This window comes from Lithobates pipiens, unplaced genomic scaffold (assembly GCF_037356315.1).
Source record: "Lithobates pipiens isolate NorthernLeopardFrog02 unplaced genomic scaffold, aLitPip1_a1.2 Scaffold_19, whole genome shotgun sequence".
NCBI classification, from domain to species: domain Eukaryota; kingdom Metazoa; phylum Chordata; class Amphibia; order Anura; family Ranidae; genus Lithobates; species Lithobates pipiens.
Window position 1 is genome coordinate 63,122,430 of NW_027507764.1, and position 21,137 is coordinate 63,143,566.

Below are 21,137 nucleotides of genomic sequence, written 5' to 3' on the forward strand. Positions count from 1 at the left end.
AGTGGTTGCAAAAGGCAGAAGGTTTTTTAGCCTGATGCATCAAGATAAAAAAAAAAAAGTGTGTAGCAGCCTCCCCAGCACCCCCTAATTACCAACCTGAGCCCCCTCTCTTTCCAGCAATGTCTACGAGTCCCTCGGCCGTCCGGGACACTCCTCTTGATTGTCTGAGACAGCAGTGGCGCCATTGGCTCACGCGGTTGTCAAAGTCAGTAAATCGGGGGGGGGGGGGGGGGGGGCAAGACCCGGCGGGGGCTCAGTGTCTGAATGGAGACACTGAGCACTGACTCGGGTGCCCCCCACAGAAAGCTGCTGACTTTGGGGGCCCTCAATAGGAGGGAGGGGCCAGGAGCACAGAAGAGGGACCCGAGAAAAGGAAGATCTGGGCTGCTCTGTGCAAAACCTCTGCACAGGGGGAGGTAAGTATAACAGGTTTTTTTTTTTTTTTTTTTTTTATGAGACTTTACAATCACTTTAAGAAAAGGTACTTTGTCCAATATTCGTAATAACGAAAATCTTATATAATGTCCAAACTAGGACAGTTTGACGAAGGGTAGATAGAGAAGGAATAGGCAACCTTAAAGAGGTGGAGATCTACCTGAACAACATGGCAGAAACCAAAGATCACTGGGCATCATGTCACCTCCTCACACCCGATTTAAACCTCTCATTGCCGTACTACCGTGTCGCAATGGCATGCATTGCATGGCAAACATGGGTTTAAATCAGGTTTAAATCACAGATCGTGTGTGAGGAGGAGATTGCGGTAACATCTCGTTACCGCCTACAGTGTACACCAATCACACTGATTGCGCCCCCTCCCCCCAATAAAGAGGACCTGTCACCACCCATCATAGTACCTGTCACTCACAGTCCATCAGAGTACCTGTCACGGCCCATCAGAGTACCCGAGTACCTATCACGGCCCATCAGAGTACCCGAGTACCTATCACGGCCCATCAGAGTACCTGTCACGGGCCATCAGAGTACCCGAGTACCTGTCCCAGTCCATCTGACTACCCGAGTACCTGTCACAGTCCATCTGAGTACCCGTCACAGTTCATCTGAGTACCCGTCACAGTTCATCTGAGTACCCAAGTACCTGTCACAGTCCATATGAGTACCTGAGTACCTGTCACCGCCCTTCAGAGTACCCAAATACCAGTCACCAAGCCATCAGAGTACCTGTCACCAGGCCATCAAAATACTTATCTGCAGCCCATCAGAGTACCCAAGTACCTATTTGCAGCCCATGCCTCATAGAATATACGTTGGGGTGTTTTCTTTCCAAAATGGGGTCATTTTGTGGGTAATTTCACTGTCCCGGTGCTCCAGGACCTTCAAAAGTGTGATGGGTAGGAATGAAATGAGATGTGTCATTTATGCTCCTAGAACGCCTGAACGTACTACTTCAATGTTCGGCCTCTCTATGTGACCAGGCTGTGTAAAAGTCCTACACATGAGGTATCGCCATACTCGGGAGGAGTAGCATAATGTGTTTTGGGGTGTAATTTTTGCTATATACATGCTATGTGTTAGAAATATCTTATAAATTGACAACTTTGTGTAAAACAAAAATGCGTTTTCATTTTTTTCCCCACACATTCCAAAAACTTCTGGAAAAAAAAATGAACCGTTCAAAAGACTCTTTATGTCTCACAGATTATACGTTGGGGTGTTTGCTTTCCAAAATGGGGTCATTTTATGGGAAATTCCATTGTCCTGGTACTCCAGGGCCTTCAAAATTGTAATAGGTGGTTGAGAAATGAAATGCGTCATTTTTGCTCGTAGAACGTCTGAAGGTACTACTTCAATGTTGGTGCTCTGTATGTGGCCAGGCTGTCTAAAAAGTCTCACACATGTGGTATCGCCGTACTCGGGAAGAGTAGCAGAATGTATTTTGGAGTGTAATTTGTTGTATGCATATGTTGTGTGTGAGAAATAACCTGATAATATGACAATTTTGTAAAAAAAAAAAAAAAAAAAAAATAATAAAAAAAAAAAAATCTTCATTTTGCAAAGAATTGTGTGAAAAAATTACAACTTAAACTCGCCATGCTACTTACTTAATACCTTGGAATGTCTATTTTGTAAAAAGGGGTCATTTGGGGGGTATTTGTACTTTCCCGACTTGTTAGAGCCGGTTCACACAGGGGCGACTCAGATCCGACTTCAGGTCGTCCCTAGTTGCCTCAGGTCGGACAACATGTAAAAATCAATGTAAGTGAATGAGAGCAGTCTTAATGCACGCTACTGAAGTCGCTCCGACTTCAGAAAAGGTTCCTGTACTACTTCAATCCGACTTGTAGGCGACCGGTACCCGTTGATTTCAATGGAGGTCGCCTACAAGTCGGATCTCCGTCTATACGGAGGCGACTCACAGAATTATCAGCTCTCAAGAGGGAACTCCACGCCAAATTTATGAAAATAATTTGGCGTGGGTTCCCCCTCCGAGAGCATACCAGGCCCTTAGGTCTGGTATGGATTCTAAGGGGAACCCCCTACGCCAAAAAAACGGCGTGGGGGTCCCCCCCAGATCCATACCAGACCCTTATCCGAGCACGCTGCCCGGCCGGCCAGGAAAGTGGGTGGGGACGAGCGAGCCCCCCCCCCCCCCCCCCCCTGGGCCGTACCAGGCCGCGTGCCCTCAACATGGGGGGTGCATTGGGGAAAGGGAGGCCACACGGTCCCCCCACCGCAAAGCACCTTGTCCCCATGTTGATGAGGACAAGGACCTTTTCCCGACAACCCTGGCCGTTGGTTGTTGGGGTCTGCGGGCGGGGGGCTTATTGGAATCCGGGAGCCCCCTTTAATAAGGGGGCCCCCTGGATACCGGCCCCCCACCCTATGTGAATGAGTATGGGGTACAATGTACCCCTACCCATTCACCTGTGAAAAAAAGTAAAAATAAAACACAACACACAAGGGTTAAAATAGTTTATTGCACAGCTCCGGGGGTCTTCTGTCCGTCTTCGGGGGTCTTCTCGCCAGACTCCTCCGCTATCTTCTGCTAGCTCTTTTGCTAGCGGAGGAGCCCAGCTTTCTTCTTCGCCGCCGCCCACTTCCGGGGTCTTGTCCCCCTCTTCGGTACTTCTCGCCGGGCCACCGCGCCTTCTTCTATTCAGATGTTGCCACGTCGCTGCCTTCAGTCACAATGGTAGGGAGGCGGCGCCTTATAAAGGGACATCTCGGATGATGTCCCCGCCCATTATGATGTCCCAGCATCCTCTGGGACTGTGACATCATAATGGGCGGGGACATCATCTGGTGATGTCCCTATATAAGACGGCGACAGCGGCCTGGGCCACCGCTTGTAAAAGAGCTAGAAGGCGGCGCGGTGGCCCGGCAAGAAGAACCGAAGAGGGGGACAAGACCCCCGAAGTCGGAAGAAGTGGGTGGCGGCGAAGAAGAAATCCGGGCTCCTCCGCTAGCAAAAGAGCTAGCCTAAGATAGCTGAGGAGTCCGGCGAGAAGACCCCCGGAGCTGTGCAATAAAATATTTTAACCCTTGTGTGTGGTGTTTTATTTTTACTTTTTTTCACAGGTGAATGGATAGGGGGTACATTGTACCCCATACTCATTCACATAGGGTGGGGGGCCGGTATCCAGGGGGCCCCCTTATTAAAGGGGGCTCCCGGATTCCAATAAGCCCCCCGCCCGCAGACCCCGACAACCAACGGCCAGGGTTGTCGGGAAGAGGCCCTTGTCCTCATCAACATGGTGACAAGGTGCTTTGGGGTGGGGGGGGCCACGCGGCCCCCCCCCTTCCCCAATGCACCCACCCCATGTTGAGGGCACGCGGCCTGGTACGGCTCAGGAGGGGGGCGCTCGCTTGTCCCCACCCCTTTTCCTGGCCGGCCAGGTAGCGTGCTCGGATAAGGGTCTGGTATGGATCTGGAGGGACTCCACGCCGTTTTTTCAGCATAGGGGGTTCCCCTTAGAATCCATACCAGACCTAAGGGCCTGGTATGCTCTCGGAGGGGGAACCCATGCCATTTTATTTTTTTTTTTTTGGCATGGAGTTCCCCCTTCAAAGCTCATTCTCCGATTGGCCACGGCAAAAGTCGCCTGGCCTGGGGCGACTTAAAGTCGTGTTGTAAGTCGCCCCAGGTCGTGTCTAAGTAGTGTTCAAGTCGTCTCCAAGTTGCCTCCCAAAGTCGTCCTGGATTTTGTGTCGCCCCTGTGTGAACCGGCTCTTAGTGTCTCAAGAAATGAGATACACCTGATGTACTGAAGGCCTGATCAATTTTCAGTGATTGGCACCATAGTTTGTAGAATCTATAACTTTCACAAAGACCAAATAATATACACTGATGTGGGTTATTTTTACCAAAGATATGTAGCAGTATAAATTTTGGCCAAAATGTATGAATAAAAATTACTAAATTAGCAAAAATTTATGACAGAAACAAAAAGGATTTTTTTTTCACAAAATTTACGTTTTATTTTATTTATAGCACAAAAAATAAAAACCCCACTAGTGATTAAATACCACTAAAAGAAAGCTCTATTTGTGTGGAAAAAAGGACGCAAGTTTCATATGGGTACAGTGTTGCATGACTGAGTAATTGTCATTCAAACTGTGAGAGCGCTGAAAGCTGAAAATTGGTCTGGTCAGGAAGGGGGTGTAAGTGCACTGTATTGAGGTGGTTACAGAGGTTCATTTTTTTTTTACTGTGGAACAGTGGGCTGCACTATGCAAAACAAATGCTAATAGGAAGCTCCAGAATCTTTTTTTTTTTTTTTGAGTGAACGCATATTTCCTATGTGTCCAAGAAACACAAGTGTGAATGGAGCGCTACTCCTGAACGCACAACACACAGGTGCCATTAACAGAACCCCAAACGCAGGTAACAGATGTGCGTTCTGTCGTGTGGCAAACGTGCGCTGTTGCACGCCCAAAAGTCCTTGTTCTTGCCATGCAAAGGTGTGAATGCGGCCTCACTAGAAATATATGATGTGTGCTGGTTCCCGGGAAGACAGGGGCTGTCTCATCTATAACTAGTAACGTACAGGATCTCAAAAAGGAAGTACACCCCTCACATTTCTGTAAATAGTTTATTCTCTCTTTTCATGTGCCAACACTGAAGAAATGGCGCTTTGCTCCAATTTAAAGTAGTGAGTGTACAGCTTGTATAACAGTGTAAATTTTTTTTGTCCCCTCAAATTAACTCAACACACAGCCATTAATGTCTAAACTGCTGGCAGCAAAAGTGAGTACACCCCTAAGTGAAAATGTCCAAATTAGACACAAAGTGTCAATATTTTGTGTGGCCACCATTATTTTCCCAGCACTGCCTTAACCCGCTTGGGCATGGAGTTCACCAGAGCTTCACAGGTTATCACTGGAGTCCTCTTCCACTCCTCCATGACGACATCACGGAGCTGGTGGATTTTAGAGACCTTGCGCTCCTCCACCTTTTATTTGAGAATGCCCCACAGATGCTTAATAGGGTTTAGATCTGGAGACATGCTTGGCCAGTCCATCACCTTTACCCTCAGCTTCTTTAGGAAGGCAGTGGTCATCTTGGAGGTGTGTTTGGGGTCGTTATGTTGGAATACTGCCCTGTGGCCCAGTCTCTGAAGGGAGGGGATCATGCTGTGGTTCAGTATATCACAGTACATGTTGGCATTCATGGTTCCCTCAATGAACTGTAGCTCCTCAGTGCCAGAAGCACTCATGCAGACCCTGACACCCCCACCACCATGCTTGACTGTAGACAAAACACACTTGTCTTTGTACTCCTCACCTGGTTGCCGTCACACACGCTTCACACCATATGAATCAAATACGTTTATCTTGGTCTCATCAGACCACAGGACATGGTTCCAGTAATCCATGTCCTTAGTCTGCTTGTCTTCAGGAAACTGTATGCAGACTTTCTTGTGCATCATCTTTAGAAGAGGCTTCCTTCTGGTATGACAGCCATGCAGACCAATTTGATGCAGTGTGTGGCATATGGTCTAAGCACTGACAGGCTGACCCCCCCCCCCCCCCTTCAACCTCTGCAGTAAGGATGAGCTCAGGAGTATTCACAAGCTGCGCATGCAGAGCCCGCCAGGAAGGCGGCACTGCGGAGCGCTGATCACAGGCAGTGAGACATTGTCCTGATGTGCGGCTGCAGAGATTGGGAAATGTCTCACTGCCTGTGATCAGCGCTCCGCAGTGCCGACTTCCTGGCGGGCTCCGCATGCGCAGCTTGTGAACACGCCTGAGCTCATCCTTAGTGACCAATATGAGAGAGTGAGAGCGATAACACCAAATTTAGCACACCTGAGACCTTATAACACTAACCACTCACATGATACCGGGGAGGGAAAATGGCTAATGGGCCCAATTTGGACATTTTCACTTAGGGGTGTACTCACTTTTGTTGCCAGCGGTTTAGACATTAATGGCTGTGTGTTGAGTTAATTTGAGGGGACAAAAAAAATTTACACTGTTATACAAGCTGTACACTCACTACTTTAAATTGGAGCAAAGCGCCATTTCTTCAGTGTTGTCACATGAAAAGATATAAAATAATGACAGAAATGGGGGGTTACTTACTTTTGTGAGATCCTGTGTGAGGTGTACCGGTCCCGGGCAGACCAGGACTGTTTCCTCTATAACTAGTAATATATGATGTGCTGAGAAGACAGACATGTATATCATGACACAGTCCCTGTCTGCCCGGGACCAGCACACTTCAGCCCATGATGACGTCCCCATTGAAGTGTACAGATCAGTGTCCCCCTAGTGACCCCTCAGCACTTCTCTATCACCATGGAGACGGATAACGGCGGTGATATGACATCTTCCTATGTACAGCACAGTCTCTTCTCTGTCACTGGGCTCCATATATTTATATTATACATTCTCCAGCACGGCACCACGACCGACCCCGGGATCCGTACTCACCACCCGGTTATCGCGTTTCCCCATGATGCTCTGCGCTCTCCCGGTCGCACTCCCCGGGAGAAGCCCTCAGCGGCCTCACACAGCGAGCATACTATAGAGAGGCGCGCTGACAGAGCGAGAGCGGCTCCGGAGCTGAGAGCTCCCCCTGCTGGAGGGAAGCCCAGCGCTCCATCTCTAGGCCTGCCAGGACATCGGTGTGTGAATACCTGGGATCTATTGTAACCAATCAGAATGCGTCTTGAGTGGGCGGACTTCAGTTAACTGAATTCTGATTGGTTTCTGTAACTGAACAACACAAATACAGAAATGGAAATATTAAAGTGTCTGTCCAGGCTGGAATGAATTTATAGCGAGGTTTGCTTTATATGTAGCACTAAAACCCGGTGTACTTCATCAGAGACACGTCCGATAGGGTCAGGTAGAAGAGAGGGATTGGCATCGCTCCAAACTGTCCCTGATTTGGAGCAATGTCCCTCTGTCCCTCATTGCTCCTCATTTGTCCCTCATTTTGCTCTGATCTCTATAGTTGTATATAAAATGCACTTTTTATCTTTCAAAAAGTGTTTCCCAGCGCTAAACCTTTTATCTGATTTCTAAATTGCTGCATTTGTACATTTAAGCCAATATAAATGAATAGTAGTGGTAAAAAAAGTCCTTGTGGATTTAACCACTTAAGGACCGCCGCATGGCAATGTACGTCGGCAGAATGTCAGCGACAGGCACAAGCATGTACATGTACGTACTTGCCTTCCAGCGGGTGGGGGGATCCCGCAAGATTCGGCGGTCCGTTTCGGTTCAGGAGCGATCCGGGATGAGGGGATGGCCGTTGGTTTCTGGCCATCCCCTCTCGATCGCTCCTGGCGAATGAGAAGCTTCCCCCGCCTGTGTAGTGTAAACACAGGCAGGGAGGAAGTGATGTCATTCTCCTCGGAGCGGTCTTTTTGACCGGACTGCGAGGAGAACACATAGTAAGTGTGCACCAACACTACACTGACATGTAGGTACACATAGGCACATAAATCCCCCCCGATCACCCGCCCTCCCAGTCACAGTGTCACTGATTGCCGTGATCATTTATTTACTGATCACTGCATTTAGTGTCAGTTGTGACAGTAAAAACTGTCAGGGCAGTTAGTGTTAGGTCCAGGGTAGCCCCCTACCCCCCCCAATAAAGGTTTAACCCCCTGATTGCCCCTAGAGTTAACCCTTTCACCCCGTTTTGCCAGTGTCACTAAGCGATCGTTTTTCTGATCGCTGCATTAGTGTCACTGGTGCCTCTAGGTAGCTAGTTATTTTTTTAGGTTCACCGCCAGGTTTTTATAGCGCTAGGTACCCCCATATACTACCCAATTATGTTTTTAACCCCCTGATTGCCCCTAGTTAACCCTTTCACCCCCTTTTGCCAGTGTAACTAAGCAATCGTTTTTCTGATCGCTGCATTAGTGTCACTAGTGTCGCTAGGTAGCTAGTTATTTTTTTAGGTTCACTGCCAGGTTTTTATAGCGCTAGGTACCCCTATATACTACCCAATAACGGTTTTAACCCCCTGATTGCCCCTAGTTAACCCTTTCACCCCCTTTTGCCAGTGTAACTAAGCAATCGTTTTTCTGATCGTTGCATTAGTGTCACTAGTGCCGCTAGGTAGCTAGTTATTTTTTTAGGTTCACCGCCAGGTTTTTATAGCGCTAGGTACCCCCATATACTACCCAATAATGGTTTTAACCCCCTGATTGCCCCTAGTTAACCCTTTCACCAGCGATCACCGCATAAGTGCCGCTATTTAGCCAGTTAGGTTCCCCGTATTGTACTCACTAGACTTCTCTAAGGACTTCGTTGTACAAACTGATGCATCAGACGTTGGGTTAGGAGCAGTGTTATCCCAGGTCTGGAACGGGGAAGAGCACCCAGTCATTTACCTCAGCAGGAAGTTAAAGTCCCATGAGGTAAATTACTCCACGATTGAGAAGGAATGTTTAGCAGTGAAGTGGGCTCTAGATTCCCTTCGGTACTATCTGCTAGGTAGGCACTTTGACCTGGTGACTGATCACACTCCTTTAAAGTGGATGGCTCAGAACAAGGAGACCAATAGAAGGGTAAATAGGTGGTTCCTGACCCTACAGCAATTTAACTTTACAGTTAAGCATCGCCCTGGTGTTAAAATGGGGAATGTGGATGCTTTGTCTCGGATACATGCGTGTCTGACTGCTGGTGTTACAACCCCAAGGTTGAAACAAGAGGGGGGGGTATGTGGCAGCAGGCAGGTAAAGTCACCTGGTTGTATCCAGGATGGTAAATATGTGTGTCCTAGATTCAGGCTTTATGCAGACTTTTACAATTAGAGGAGAAGAGTTAATGAGCCCAGCTGAAGTAAGTGGGCTCATTACGACCTCTACAAAAAACCCCAGCATGCTTAGGGAGATGCTCCATCCTGGAACCAGTTTTGTGTGTATAGACTGGGGAGTCTGAGATCTGTTCTGTGCGGTGAGTTAACGCCTGTGTGGCAAACCCCTACAATAGAGACAGGGACTGGGGCAGCACAAGGCTGCACCCAGTTGTTAGACAGGGAGTCTACGTGTGTAGTTAGAGGTCAAGCTGACCAGGATTTATTTTCTTGTTTTATTTTGTTTGGCTGTTATATGTATCACTGCATGTAGCCTAAATAAACCGGATCTTTTGTTTTTTGAACCTACACCGCTGTCTGCTGTGCCTGACTTTGTGTTGTGAACCCATCCAGGGGGTCACACACACCCGCTGCCGAGCTAACCCCTCACAGTTGGTGGAGAATTTTGGCACTTTTTTTTTGTTAAGGCCAGCATGGAGGAGATACTGAGACAGCTGGCTCTAGCAAATGCAAACCAGCAACAAGCAAATGCAAATCAGCAGCAAACAAATGCAGGTTTACAAAAGAGCCTTGCAGCCCAGCAGCAGATAAATGCAACTTTGCAGCAGAGTTTGGAAAATCAGCAGAAGGCTCACCAGCAGAGTTTGGAAGCTCAGCAACAAGCCCAGCAGCGATCTGAAGCCCGCTTCATAGACCTGTTGCAGAAGCAAGAGCAGAATTTTCAACAGAAAATAGAGACATTTATACAGCAACGTTCGCAGACCAATGAAGCAAGTGGTTACAATAATACCGCATCCTTTGGTGTGAGCCATTTACTGACAAAAATGACTGGAGAGGATGATCCGGAGGTGTTTTTGACCACATTTGAAAGGACTGCTGAAAGGGAAAAGTGGCCTAAGGAGCAATGGGCTGGACTGGTGGCCCCTCTGTTAACTGGGGAATCGCAGAAAGCTTATTATGACCTAGAGCCTGACCAAGCAAAAGACTATGTGGTGCTAAAAGCAGAAATATTGCCATGGCTGGGTGTCACCCTGGCCGTCCGGGCTCAGTGTGTGCATAACTGAACTTTTCAGGTTGGAAAACCTCCCAGGTCTCAAATGTATGATCTCATTCACCTGAGCAGGAAGTGGCTGCAGCCAGAGACTTTGACTGCACCAAACATTGTGGAACGTGTGGTTATGGATCGTTTCCTGAGAGCTCTTCCTACTGCCATCCAAAAATGGGTAAGCCATGGAGACCCAGAACTTGACCACCTCTTCCAGGGACTCACGGACTTTCCCCCCTAAGACCAGATCATCCCCAGTGACGGGTAAGATGACTCCAAGGGGTGAGGGTGGAGAGAGTGAGAGGGTGGGAGTTCTACCTAAGGTCTGGCGGGAGCAGCCCAGGAAGCCCATGCTGCAAGAGGCAGCGAAAAAGATTATTTGCTACCGCTGCCGGCAAGAGGGACATATTGCAGCCAATTGCCCAGTTGTGGATGAGCCTATGCAATGTGACTTTATAAGGGAGAGACATCAGTCGCTGTTTGCGACAGTTGCATGCACTGCCATTCGGGGACCTGAGAAACATTTATGTAAAATGTGTATTAATGGTAGACATGTTGATGTGTTGCTAGATTCAGGTAGCCTGGTAACATTGATAAAAGCTGAATTAGTTACTACAGAGGTCTCTGGGAAGAACAGGGTGGCTGTTATTTGTGTGCATGGGGACACCCGAGAGTATCCTGTAACTTCAGTGTTTTTTGAGACCCCCAAAGGTAACCTCTCTCATCAGGTGGGGTTAGTGTCTCACTTTCCACATGATGCTATTGTGGGAAGGGATTTTCCAAAATTCTGGGAACTCTGGGATTGTCCTGAGCCCCCCACTGGTGCCCCTATAGACCAGGAAGATGACCAGAATTCCTCTGGGAGTGGTGAGGACTCTCCTGAATTTCCCTTGTCGGTATTGGCGGGGGAAACTCGAGAAACTGGGGAGGAGCCAACATCCTCAGTTGAAAACATGCCGTCTGTGGAGTTTTCGGACCTTGAGGTTCACAGGGAAAATTTTGCCACAGAACAGTTAAAAGACCCCACCCTAATAAAGGCAAAATGTGGTGAAAATAGATGGCGAGTTAGTGAACCCAGATAAGACTTGCACTTACCCGTACTTCACTGTGGAAAGGGACCTGCTGTATCGAGTGGCTCAAAGGGCAGAAGAAACCATTGAGCAACTTGTGGTGCCCAAACCTTACAGGAAGTTGGTGTTAGAATTGGCCCATGGGCACATTCTGGGAGGTCATCTGGGGACCGAAAAAAACAGAGAGAGGGTACTGCAGAGATTCTATTGGCCTGGGGTCATGAAGGAAACAGAAAATTATTGTTCCTCCTGCCCTGTGTGTCAGAAGTCGGCACCTATGCCACATTTCCGTAACCCGCTGGTACCTCTTCCTATCATTGAGGTCCCCTTTGAAAGGATCGCAATGGATTTGGTAGGTCCGATAATGAAGTCCGCTAGGGGGCATCAGTACATTTTGGTTATATTGGACTATGCCACCCGTTATCCGGAAGCAATTCCTCTTCGAAATACCTCGGCCAAAACCATAGCCAAAGAGCTATCTCTTGTTTTTAGCCGTGTGGGTATTTGTAAGGAACTGCTTACGGACCAAGGTACACCCTTTATGTCCCGGGTTATGAAAGAATTATGCAAGTTGTACAAAGTGAAGCAATTGCGTACATCTGTGTATCACCCCCAAACAGATGGGTTGGTTGAAAGATTCAACAAAACCCTAAAACAAATGTTAAAGAAGGTGGTGGATAGAGATGGAAAGAATTGGGATTGTCTAATACCCTATCTGATGTTTGCCATTAGGGAGGTACCCCAATCCTCTACGGGTTTCTCACCCTTCGAGTTGCTCTATGGGAGACACCCAAGAGGGCTGCTGGATATCGCCAAGGAAACTTGGAAAACGAGAGTTCTCCTCACAGGAGTGTGATTGAGCATGTTGCCCTGATGCAAGATAGAATTGCACAGGTAATGCCAATTGTAAAGGAACATTTAACCCAAGCGCAGTTAGCACAGCAGAGAGTGTACAACCGTGGGGCCAAGACACTTACTTTTTCCCCGGGGGATAGGGTCTTGGTGCTAGTCCCTACGGTTGAAAGCAAATTTCTGGCCAAATGGCAAGGTCCATATGAAGTAATTGAAAAAATTAGTGAGGTGAACTACAGGGTTAGACAGCCAGGAAGGCGAAAGCCGGAGCAGATCTATCACGTCAATCTGCTGAAAGCCTGGAGGGATAGGGAATCCCTAGTCGCAGAGACTTTGTCACAAGTACAGCCTGATTGCTTAGTTCCTGAGGTTGGAATAGCAGACACCTTATCGAAAGCCCAACAACAGGAGGTTAAAGAGTTTGTACTTCGTAACAAAGAGATTTTCTCTGAGCTTCCGGGACAAACATCTGGCGTAGAGCATGACATTATCACCCCGCCAGGAGAAAGGGTAAAACTAAAACCTTATAGAATACCAGAGGCCCGACGGGAGGCAATACGTGGGGAGGTTCAAAGGATGTTGGATTTGGGTGTGATAGAGGAGTCCCAGAGTGACTGGTCCAGTCCTATCGTACTAGTGCCCAAACCTGATGGGAGCTGGCGGTTTTGTAACGATTTTCGACAATTAAATAAAGTTACAAAATTTGACACCTACCCCATGCCGCGTATAGATGAGTTGATTGACCGGCTGGGAACAGCCCGATATATGACAACTCTTGATCTCACCAAAGGGTATTGGCAAATTCCCCTGGCCGAGTCGGCCAAGGAGAAAACTGCGTTTGTAACCCCAGATGGGGCATTCCAATATAAGAGAATGCCGTTTGGGTTACAGAATGCACCGGCAACATTCCAGCGGAAAATGGATAAGATTCTGAGGCCCCATCAGAAATATGCTGCAGCTTACCTGGATGATGTGATTATCCATAGCACAGACTGGGTCTCACATTTGCCAAAAGTACAAGCAGTCCTAGACTCTATCCGGGAAGCTGGGTTTACGGCCAATCCAAAGAAGTGTACCATTGGACAGGAGGAGGCCAAATATCTTGGGTACACTATTGGGAGGGGGGTGATAAAACCCCAAGTCAATAAAGTCGAGGCCATACAGAGTTGGCCACGTCCCAACAGCAAGAAACAGGTACGAGCCTTTCTGGGAATCGCTGGCTATTATCGACGATTCATTCCCCATTTTGCTTCTCAGGCTGTGCCCCTCACCAACCTGACAAAAGGGAAAGAGTCGGTTATGGTTAAATGGTCCCCAGAGGCTGAGGAAGCATTTCAGTCCTTAAAAACAGCCTTATGTAGCCAGCCAGTATTGTACTCACCAGACTTCTCTAAGGACTTCGTTGTACAAACTGATGCATCAGACGTTGGGTTAGGAGCAGTGTTATCCCAGGTCTGGAACGGGGAAGAGCACCCAGTCATTTACCTCAGCAGGAAGTTAAAGTCCCATGAGGTAAATTACTCCACGATTGAGAAGGAATGTTTAGCAGTGAAGTGGGCTCTAGATTCCCTTCGGTACTATCTGCTAGGTAGGCACTTTGACCTGGTGACTGATCACACTCCTTTAAAGTGGATGGCTCAGAACAAGGAGACCAATAGAAGGGTAAATAGGTGGTTCCTGACCCTACAGGAATTTAACTTTACAGTTAAGCATCGCCCTGGTGTTAAAATGGGGAATGTGGATGCTTTGTCTCGGATACATGCGTGTCTGACTGCTGGTGTTACAACCCCAAGGTTGAAACAAGAGGGGGGGGTATGTGGCAGCAGGCAGGTAAAGTCACCTGGTTGTATCCAGGATGGTAAATATGTGTGTCCTAGATTCAGGCTTTATGCAGACTTTTACAATTAGAGGAGAAGAGTTAATGAGCCCAGCTGAAGTAAGTGGGCTCATTACGACCTCTACAAAAAACCCCAGCATGCTTAGGGAGATGCTCCATCCTGGAACCAGTTTTGTGTGTATAGACTGGGGAGTCTGAGATCTGTTCTGTGCGGTGAGTTAATGCCTGTGTGGCAAACCCCTACAATAGAGACAGGGACTGGGGCAGCACAAGGCTGCACCCAGTTGTTAGACAGGGAGTCTACGTGTGTAGTTAGAGGTCAAGCTGACCAGGATTTATTTTCTTGTTTTATTTTGTTTGGCTGTTATATGTATCACTGCATGTAGCCTAAATAAACCGGATCTTTTGTTTTTTGAACCTACACCGCTGTCTGCTGTGCCTGACTTTGTGTTGTGAACCCATCCAGGGGGTCACACACACCCGCTGCCGAGCTAACCCCTCACATTAATCCTTTCACCAGTGATCACAGTATAAGTGTTACGGGTGACTCTGGTTAGTTAGTTTGCTTTTTATAGCATCAGGGCACCCACCATTTATTACCTAATAAAGGTTTAACCCCCTGATCACCAGGTGGGTGATATCAATTAGGTTTTAGGGTCAGGGTCTGCGTCGCCCCAGGCAGTGCTAGGTTAGTGCCAACACCGCTAACACCCACGCGCAAAGCATACACCTCCCGTAGTGGTATAGTATCTGAACAGATCAATATCTGATCTGATCAGATCTAGCGTCCCCAGCAGTTTAGGGTTCCAAAAAAACGCATTGTTAGCGGGATCAGCCCAGATACCTGCTAGCACCTGCGTTTTGCCCCTCCACCCAGCCCACCCAAGTGCAGTATCGATCGATCACTGTCACTTACAAAACACTAAACACATAACTGCAGCCTTCGCAGAGTCAGCCTGATCCCTGCGATCGCTAACAGTTTTTTTTGGTAGCGCTTTATATTTAAATCCTGAAGGCGGTGCTTGGTTTTCGGGGTCCCGTACGTGGCTAGGCTCCCAAAAAGTCCCCCACGTGTGGTTCCCCTGTACTCGGGAGAAGCAGCAGAATTTATTTTGGGTTGTAATTTCACTTATGCCCATAGCATGTGTGAGCAATATATCATTTAGTGACAACTTTGTGCAAAAATAACAAACAAATTGTAATATTCCTGCAACTTGTGGCAAAATATAAAATATTTCATGGACTCAACATGCCTCTCAGTAAATAGCTTGGGGTGTCTACTTTAGCAGTATATACCGCTATATTCACCTATATAGCTAGCTATATTTCTCTTTTTTAATAGAGCTTGCAGTCAGTTGTAGGAGATTGTGCGTGCTGCCTGTGTGCCCTGAACCCAGTATACACCGCTATATCCACCTATATAGCTAACTACCTTGCTCTTTTTAAATAGAGCTTGCAGTCAGTTGTAGGAGATTGTGCGTGCTGCCTGCGTGCTCTGAACCCAGTATACACCGCTATATCCACCTATATAACTAGCTATCTTGCTCGTTTAAATAGAGCTTGCAGTCAGTTGTAGGAGATTGTGCATGCTGTCTGCGTGCCCTGAACCCAGTATAAACCGCTATATCCACCTATATAACTAGCTATCTTGCTCCTTTTAAATAGAGCTTGCAGTCAGTTGTAGGAGATTGTGCGTGCTGTCTGCGTGCCCTGAACCCAGTATACACCGCTATATCCACCTATATAACTAGCTATCTTGCTCGTTTTAAATAGAGCTTGCAGTCAGTTGTAGGAGATTGTGCGTGCTGTCTGCGTGCCCTGAACCCAGTATACACCGCTATATCCACCTATATAACTAGCTATCTTGCTCGTTTTAAATAGAGCTTGCAGTCAGTTGTAGGAGATTGTGCGTGGTGTCTGCGTGCCCTGAACCCAGTATACACCGCTATATCCACCTATATAGCTAGCTATCTTGCTCGTTTTAAATAGAGCTTGCAGTCAGTTGTAGGAGATTGTGCGTGCTGTCTGCGTGCCCTGAACCCAGTATACACCGCTATATCCACCTATATAGCTAGCTATCTTGCTCGTTTTAAATAGAGCTTGCAGTCAGTTGTAGGAGATTGTGCGTGCTGTCTGCGTGCCCTGAACCCAGTATACACCGCTATATCCACCTATATAGCTAGCTATCTTGCTCGTTTTAAATAGAGCTTGCAGTCAGTTGTAGGAGATTGTGCGTGTTGTCTGTGTGCTCTGAACCCAGTATACACCGCTATATACACCTATATAGCTAACTATCTTGCTCTTTTTAAATAGAGCTTGCAGTCAGTTGTAGGAGATTGTGCGTGCTGTCTGCGTTCTCTAAACCCAGTATACGCCGCTATATCCACCTATATAGCTAACTATCTTGCTCTTTTTAAATAGAGCTTGCATTCAGTTGTAGGAGATTGTGCGTGCTGTCTGCGTGCTCTGAACCCAGTATACACCGCTATATCCACCTACATAGCTCTTCTCTAATTGAGCCATCTGCCATCTGCAAGAGTTAGTGGATGTGGTGTGTGCCTCCAGCACAATATACACTACCCAATTGCTGGTTTTCCCATCTCCCTTCAGGCCATTACCATGTCTGGAAGGCCAGCAAGGAGAGGCAGACAGGCACGAGCCGATAAAAGAGGGCAAGCAGGCTCTGTGTCTAGAGACAACAGTGCTGGTCGTGGACGCGATGCATCGTCATCATCAGCACGTGGCCAGGGGACACGCTTGTCCTTCTTTTCGGCAGCTGGACATGTTGAACCGCAACATGCCAACGACTTGGTAGAGTGGATGACCAAGTCCTCTTCATCCTCCTCATCCTCTCTCACCCAGGCTCAGGGTACTAGCAAAGCAGCTGCCAACGCATCGTCTTCCCTCCTCTCAATGTCATCATCAGTGACTCCTTCCCTAGACCCACCACGTCCTCCTGAGGAGTCTCCTGAACTCTTTGAGCACAGTGTTGGGTACATGCTCCAGGAGGATGCCCAGTGTTTTGTAGGCTCTGATAATGATACTCAGCTAGAGGAAGGCAGTAGCGTGAATGCAGAGAGAGGGGATGCTCAAGAAGGACAGCAATCTGGCAGTCATATTCCACAAGCTGCAGCATACTGCCAGGTTTGCTCCAGCGATGAAGAGGGAGGGGATTATGAGGGCACTGACTCCACGTGGGTGCTTGGTAGGAGAGGAGGAGGAGGAGGCACATGTCCAATGAGGCAGGATGCCCTCCGGAGGCCAGCTTAGGGGCAGCACACCGACTGAATCACACCGCAGAGCTCTGCCTGTGCAGGGCGCTGCCTCTGCGCGTTATTCTAAAAATTCTTTGGTGTGGGCCTTTTTTGAGACGAGTGCATCAGATCGCACCGCTGCTATTTGCAACATATGTCTCAAGCGTATCTCAAGTGGCCAAAACATCAGCCGCTTGGGCACCACATGCTTGACCAGACATATGTTGACCTGCCATGCAGCTCGTTGGCAAGCGTACCTCAAAGACCCACACCAAAGAACAAAGCGGACCTCTCCTTGCTCCTCATCAGCTGGGATCTCCAACCCCACTAGACCTTCAGTCCTATCTGAAACCTGCTCTGAGAGGAATGAAGGTGTAGAATTAGGTGTGTCACAGCCAAGTGCTTCCGGGCACTCTGCTAGAAGTACACCCACGTCTGATTATAGCAGGCAAATGTCCCTGCCCCAGCTGCTGGACCGGCGAAAGAAGTTCACTCCCAGCCATCCACATGCCCAGTGGTTGAATGCTAGCTTGGCTAAATTGCTAGCACTTCAACTGCTGCCTTTTCGGTTGGTAGACTCGGCCCCCTTCCGTGAGTTTGTACAATGTGCGGTTCCTCAGTGGCAGGTCCCCAAACGCCACTTTTTCTCACAGAAGGCGATTCCGGCTCTCTACCGGCATGTGGAAGGCAATGTCCTTGCCTCGCTAGACAGGGCGGTCAGCGGTAAGGTGCATATTACCGCTGACTCATGGTCCAGGAGGCATGGACAGGGACGTTACCTGTTTTTCACGGCCCATTGGGTCACTCTTCTGGCAGCTGGGAAGGATGCAGGACAAGGTGCAGTAGTGTTGGAGGTTGTTCTGCCACCACGCCTCCAAAATGCTACTATTGGTTGTGACACACCTCTCTCCTCCACCCCCTCCTCTTCTTCTTCCTCCATGGCCTCTTCCAGTGCTCTGTCCTCAGAACCAGCGGTGCTCCATAGGTGTTCCAGGGGCTACGCAAGTACACAGGCAAAACGATGCCATGCCGTGCTTGCGCTGGTTTGTTTGGGGGACAGGAGCCACACTGGGGAGGATGTTTTGTCAGCTCTGCAGGGGCAGGCCGAGAGGTGGTTGACGCCACGCCAGCTTAAGCCAGGAATGGTGGTTTGCGATAATGGCACCAACCTCCTCTCTGCCCTCCGACAGGGACAACTGACCCATGTGCCCTGTGTGGTTCACGTCCTTAACCTGGTGGTGCAGCGGTTCTTGGGCAGGTACCCGGGCTTACAGGATGTCCTGAAGCAGGCCAGGAAAGTCTGTGTGCATTTCCGCCAATCATTTAATGCCTGTGCTCGGCTGGCTGAGCTCCAAAAGGAGTTGAACCTGCCCAAGAACCGCCTTATATGTCACATGCCCACCAGGTGGAACTCAACGTTGGCCATGCTGCAGCAGATGCACACGCAACAGAGGGCCATCAATGAGCACCTGTGCGACTACGGCACCAGGACATGGTCAGGGGAGCTCTGTTTTTTCTCACCACGCCAGTGGGGCATGATCAGGGATCCATGCACTGTCCTGTCACCGTTTGAGGAGGCCACAAGGATGGTGAGCAGTGACAGTGCATGCATTAGTGACACTGTATCTCTTGTCCACCTCTTGGAGCATACGCTGCGTGGAATAATGGACAGGGCACTTGAAGCAGAACAGAGGCAGGAAGAGGAGGACTTCCTTGCCTCTCAAGGCCCCCTTTATCCAGACAGTGTTCTTGCTGTGCCACCCATCACACAGGAAGAGGATGAGGAGGAGGAGGAGGAGGAGGAGGAGGATGATTGTGTCAGCATGGAGGTGGAGGCTGGCACTCAGCATCAGCAGCAGCAGCAGTCTTGTAGGGATGATTTACAGTCCCAAGAAACACGTGGACTTGTACGTGGCTGGGAGGAGGTAGCTGCGGATCATGTTGTCCTTAGTGACCCAGAGGACTCCGGACCGAATGCCTCAGCTAACCTACGCTGCATGGCCTCCCTGATCCTGCAAAGCCTGCGGAAGGATCCTCGTATTCTTCGGATCAAGGAGAGGGACCATTACTGGCTGGCCACTCTCCTTGATCCACGGTACAAGGGTAAGGTTGCCGACCTTATCTTGCCATTGCAGAGGGAGCAGAGGATGAGACATCTCCGGGAGGCCTTGCAGAAAGGTCTGTGCAATGCGTTCCCAGAGACTGGGAGGTTACTCCTGCTCCTGGACAACGTGTTGCTGAGGCATCGGTCAGAAGGAGCGGTGGAGAAGGTGGCCATCTGACCGATGCCTTCAGACAATTTTTCAGTCCGCAGCCCCAAGGTATGATCGGTTCCAGCAACCATCGCCAGCGTCTGATTTACATGGTGCAGGAATACCTAGGGGCAAGGTCAGACTTGGACACCTTTCCCACCGAAAATCCTCTGGCTTACTGGGTCTTGAGGATGGATCACTGGCCAGAGCTTGCACAGTATGCAATTGAGCTACTGGCCTGTCCTGCATCCAGCGTTCTTTCGGAACGCACCTTCAGTGCTGCTGGTGGCTTTGTTACAGATCACAGGGTGCGCCTGTCCACCGACTCAGTTGATCGACTGACCTTCATCAAGATGAATCAGTCTTGGATCACCCACAGCTACCAAGCACCTGAAGCTGATGTAACCGAATAATTTTTTTAGAAATATCACATCCCTTCAAGACTGCCTATGCTGATGCTGAGTGACTGTCCTGTTATGTTGATTGTCTATCCTCTTCCTCCTCCGCTGATATGTTGGAAGAACATTTTTGGTTCTGGGTGATGCCACCAGCCCAATTTTTCTGCCCCTGTTTAACAGGGGCGTTTAATTACAATTTTTGATGCAATGCTTTGCAGCAGGGCTCATTCCTGCACTACAACTAGAGTATATGGGAGAGGTTGCAGTGTCGTGGCACCAGCACCAGTGCCTAAGGCCCAATTTTTCTGCCCCTGTTTAACAGGGACGTTTAATTACAATTTTTGATGCAATGCTTTGCAGCAGGGCTCGATCCTATAGCATATAGGGCAGGTCCCTACTTTCAAACATCCAACTTACAAACATCTCCTACTTGCAAACGGAAGGAGACAACAGCAAGTGAGATGAAAAAAGACGGACGGCAAAACAAATTATACAGGGGTGATAACCCTTCCCTATGTTTTCCAAAAAGCTTAAAAATTGATTTTTTGACTGGATCTACACTTTAAAAATGTACCAGTTGAAAATTACAAACAGATTCTACTTAACACAACAAACCTACACAGTCCCTGTCTTGTTTGCACCTCCTGTATACTGCTGTTCTGAGTATATAGGGCCTGGGGGCCACACGTATTTCCTTTTTTTAATATGGGTACGGGGTTCCCCTTAATATCAGTACAAGACCCAAAGGGGCTGGTAATGGGCAGGGAGGGCTACCCATGCCATTCTTCTCAATGATTTTAAACCATATTGCAGGAACCAGATATAACATTAAAACCGCAAGCAGTTTTAAATGATGTTATTTCCGTTAAATGGAATTTTGTGCAGGGACTGTTCTAAACACGGGAAACACGTGGCACTTCACAGGCATACTATAGACACCCCCCAGGCATGATATTTAAAGGAATATTTCACTTTTTTTTTTTCACTTTAATCATCATTAAAATCAGTGCTCCCGCTAAAACGCCCATTTTTAAAAACATTTTAGGCATTGACCCATGTCCCCTGGGGCAGGAGCCAGGTCCCCAAACCCTTTTTAGGACAGTATCTTGCATATTAGCCATTAAAATTAGCACTTTTAATTTCGAACGTTCGAGTCCCATAGACTTCAATGGGGTTCTAACGTTCGTACGA

At 48.4% G+C, this 21,137-nt stretch overlaps 1 protein-coding gene across 2 annotated transcripts in view; it reads right to left on the reverse strand.

Moving 5' to 3' along the window:
* The window catches only part of FAM133B (family with sequence similarity 133 member B), a 41,572-nt gene extending 34,490 nt beyond the window's left edge, over nucleotides 1-7,082 (reverse strand). Inside the window, exon 1 of one of the 2 annotated variants that reach the window (XM_077490813.1) lies at nucleotides 6,898-7,082. In XM_077490813.1, the coding sequence (XP_077346939.1) occupies nucleotides 6,898-6,921 (24 nt within the window). In that variant the 5' untranslated portion in view covers nucleotides 6,922-7,082. The remainder of the gene's footprint in view (nucleotides 1-6,897) is intronic. The other variant, XM_077490814.1, reaches the window with a different exon arrangement.
* Nucleotides 7,083-21,137: the final 14,055 nt, after the last annotated feature.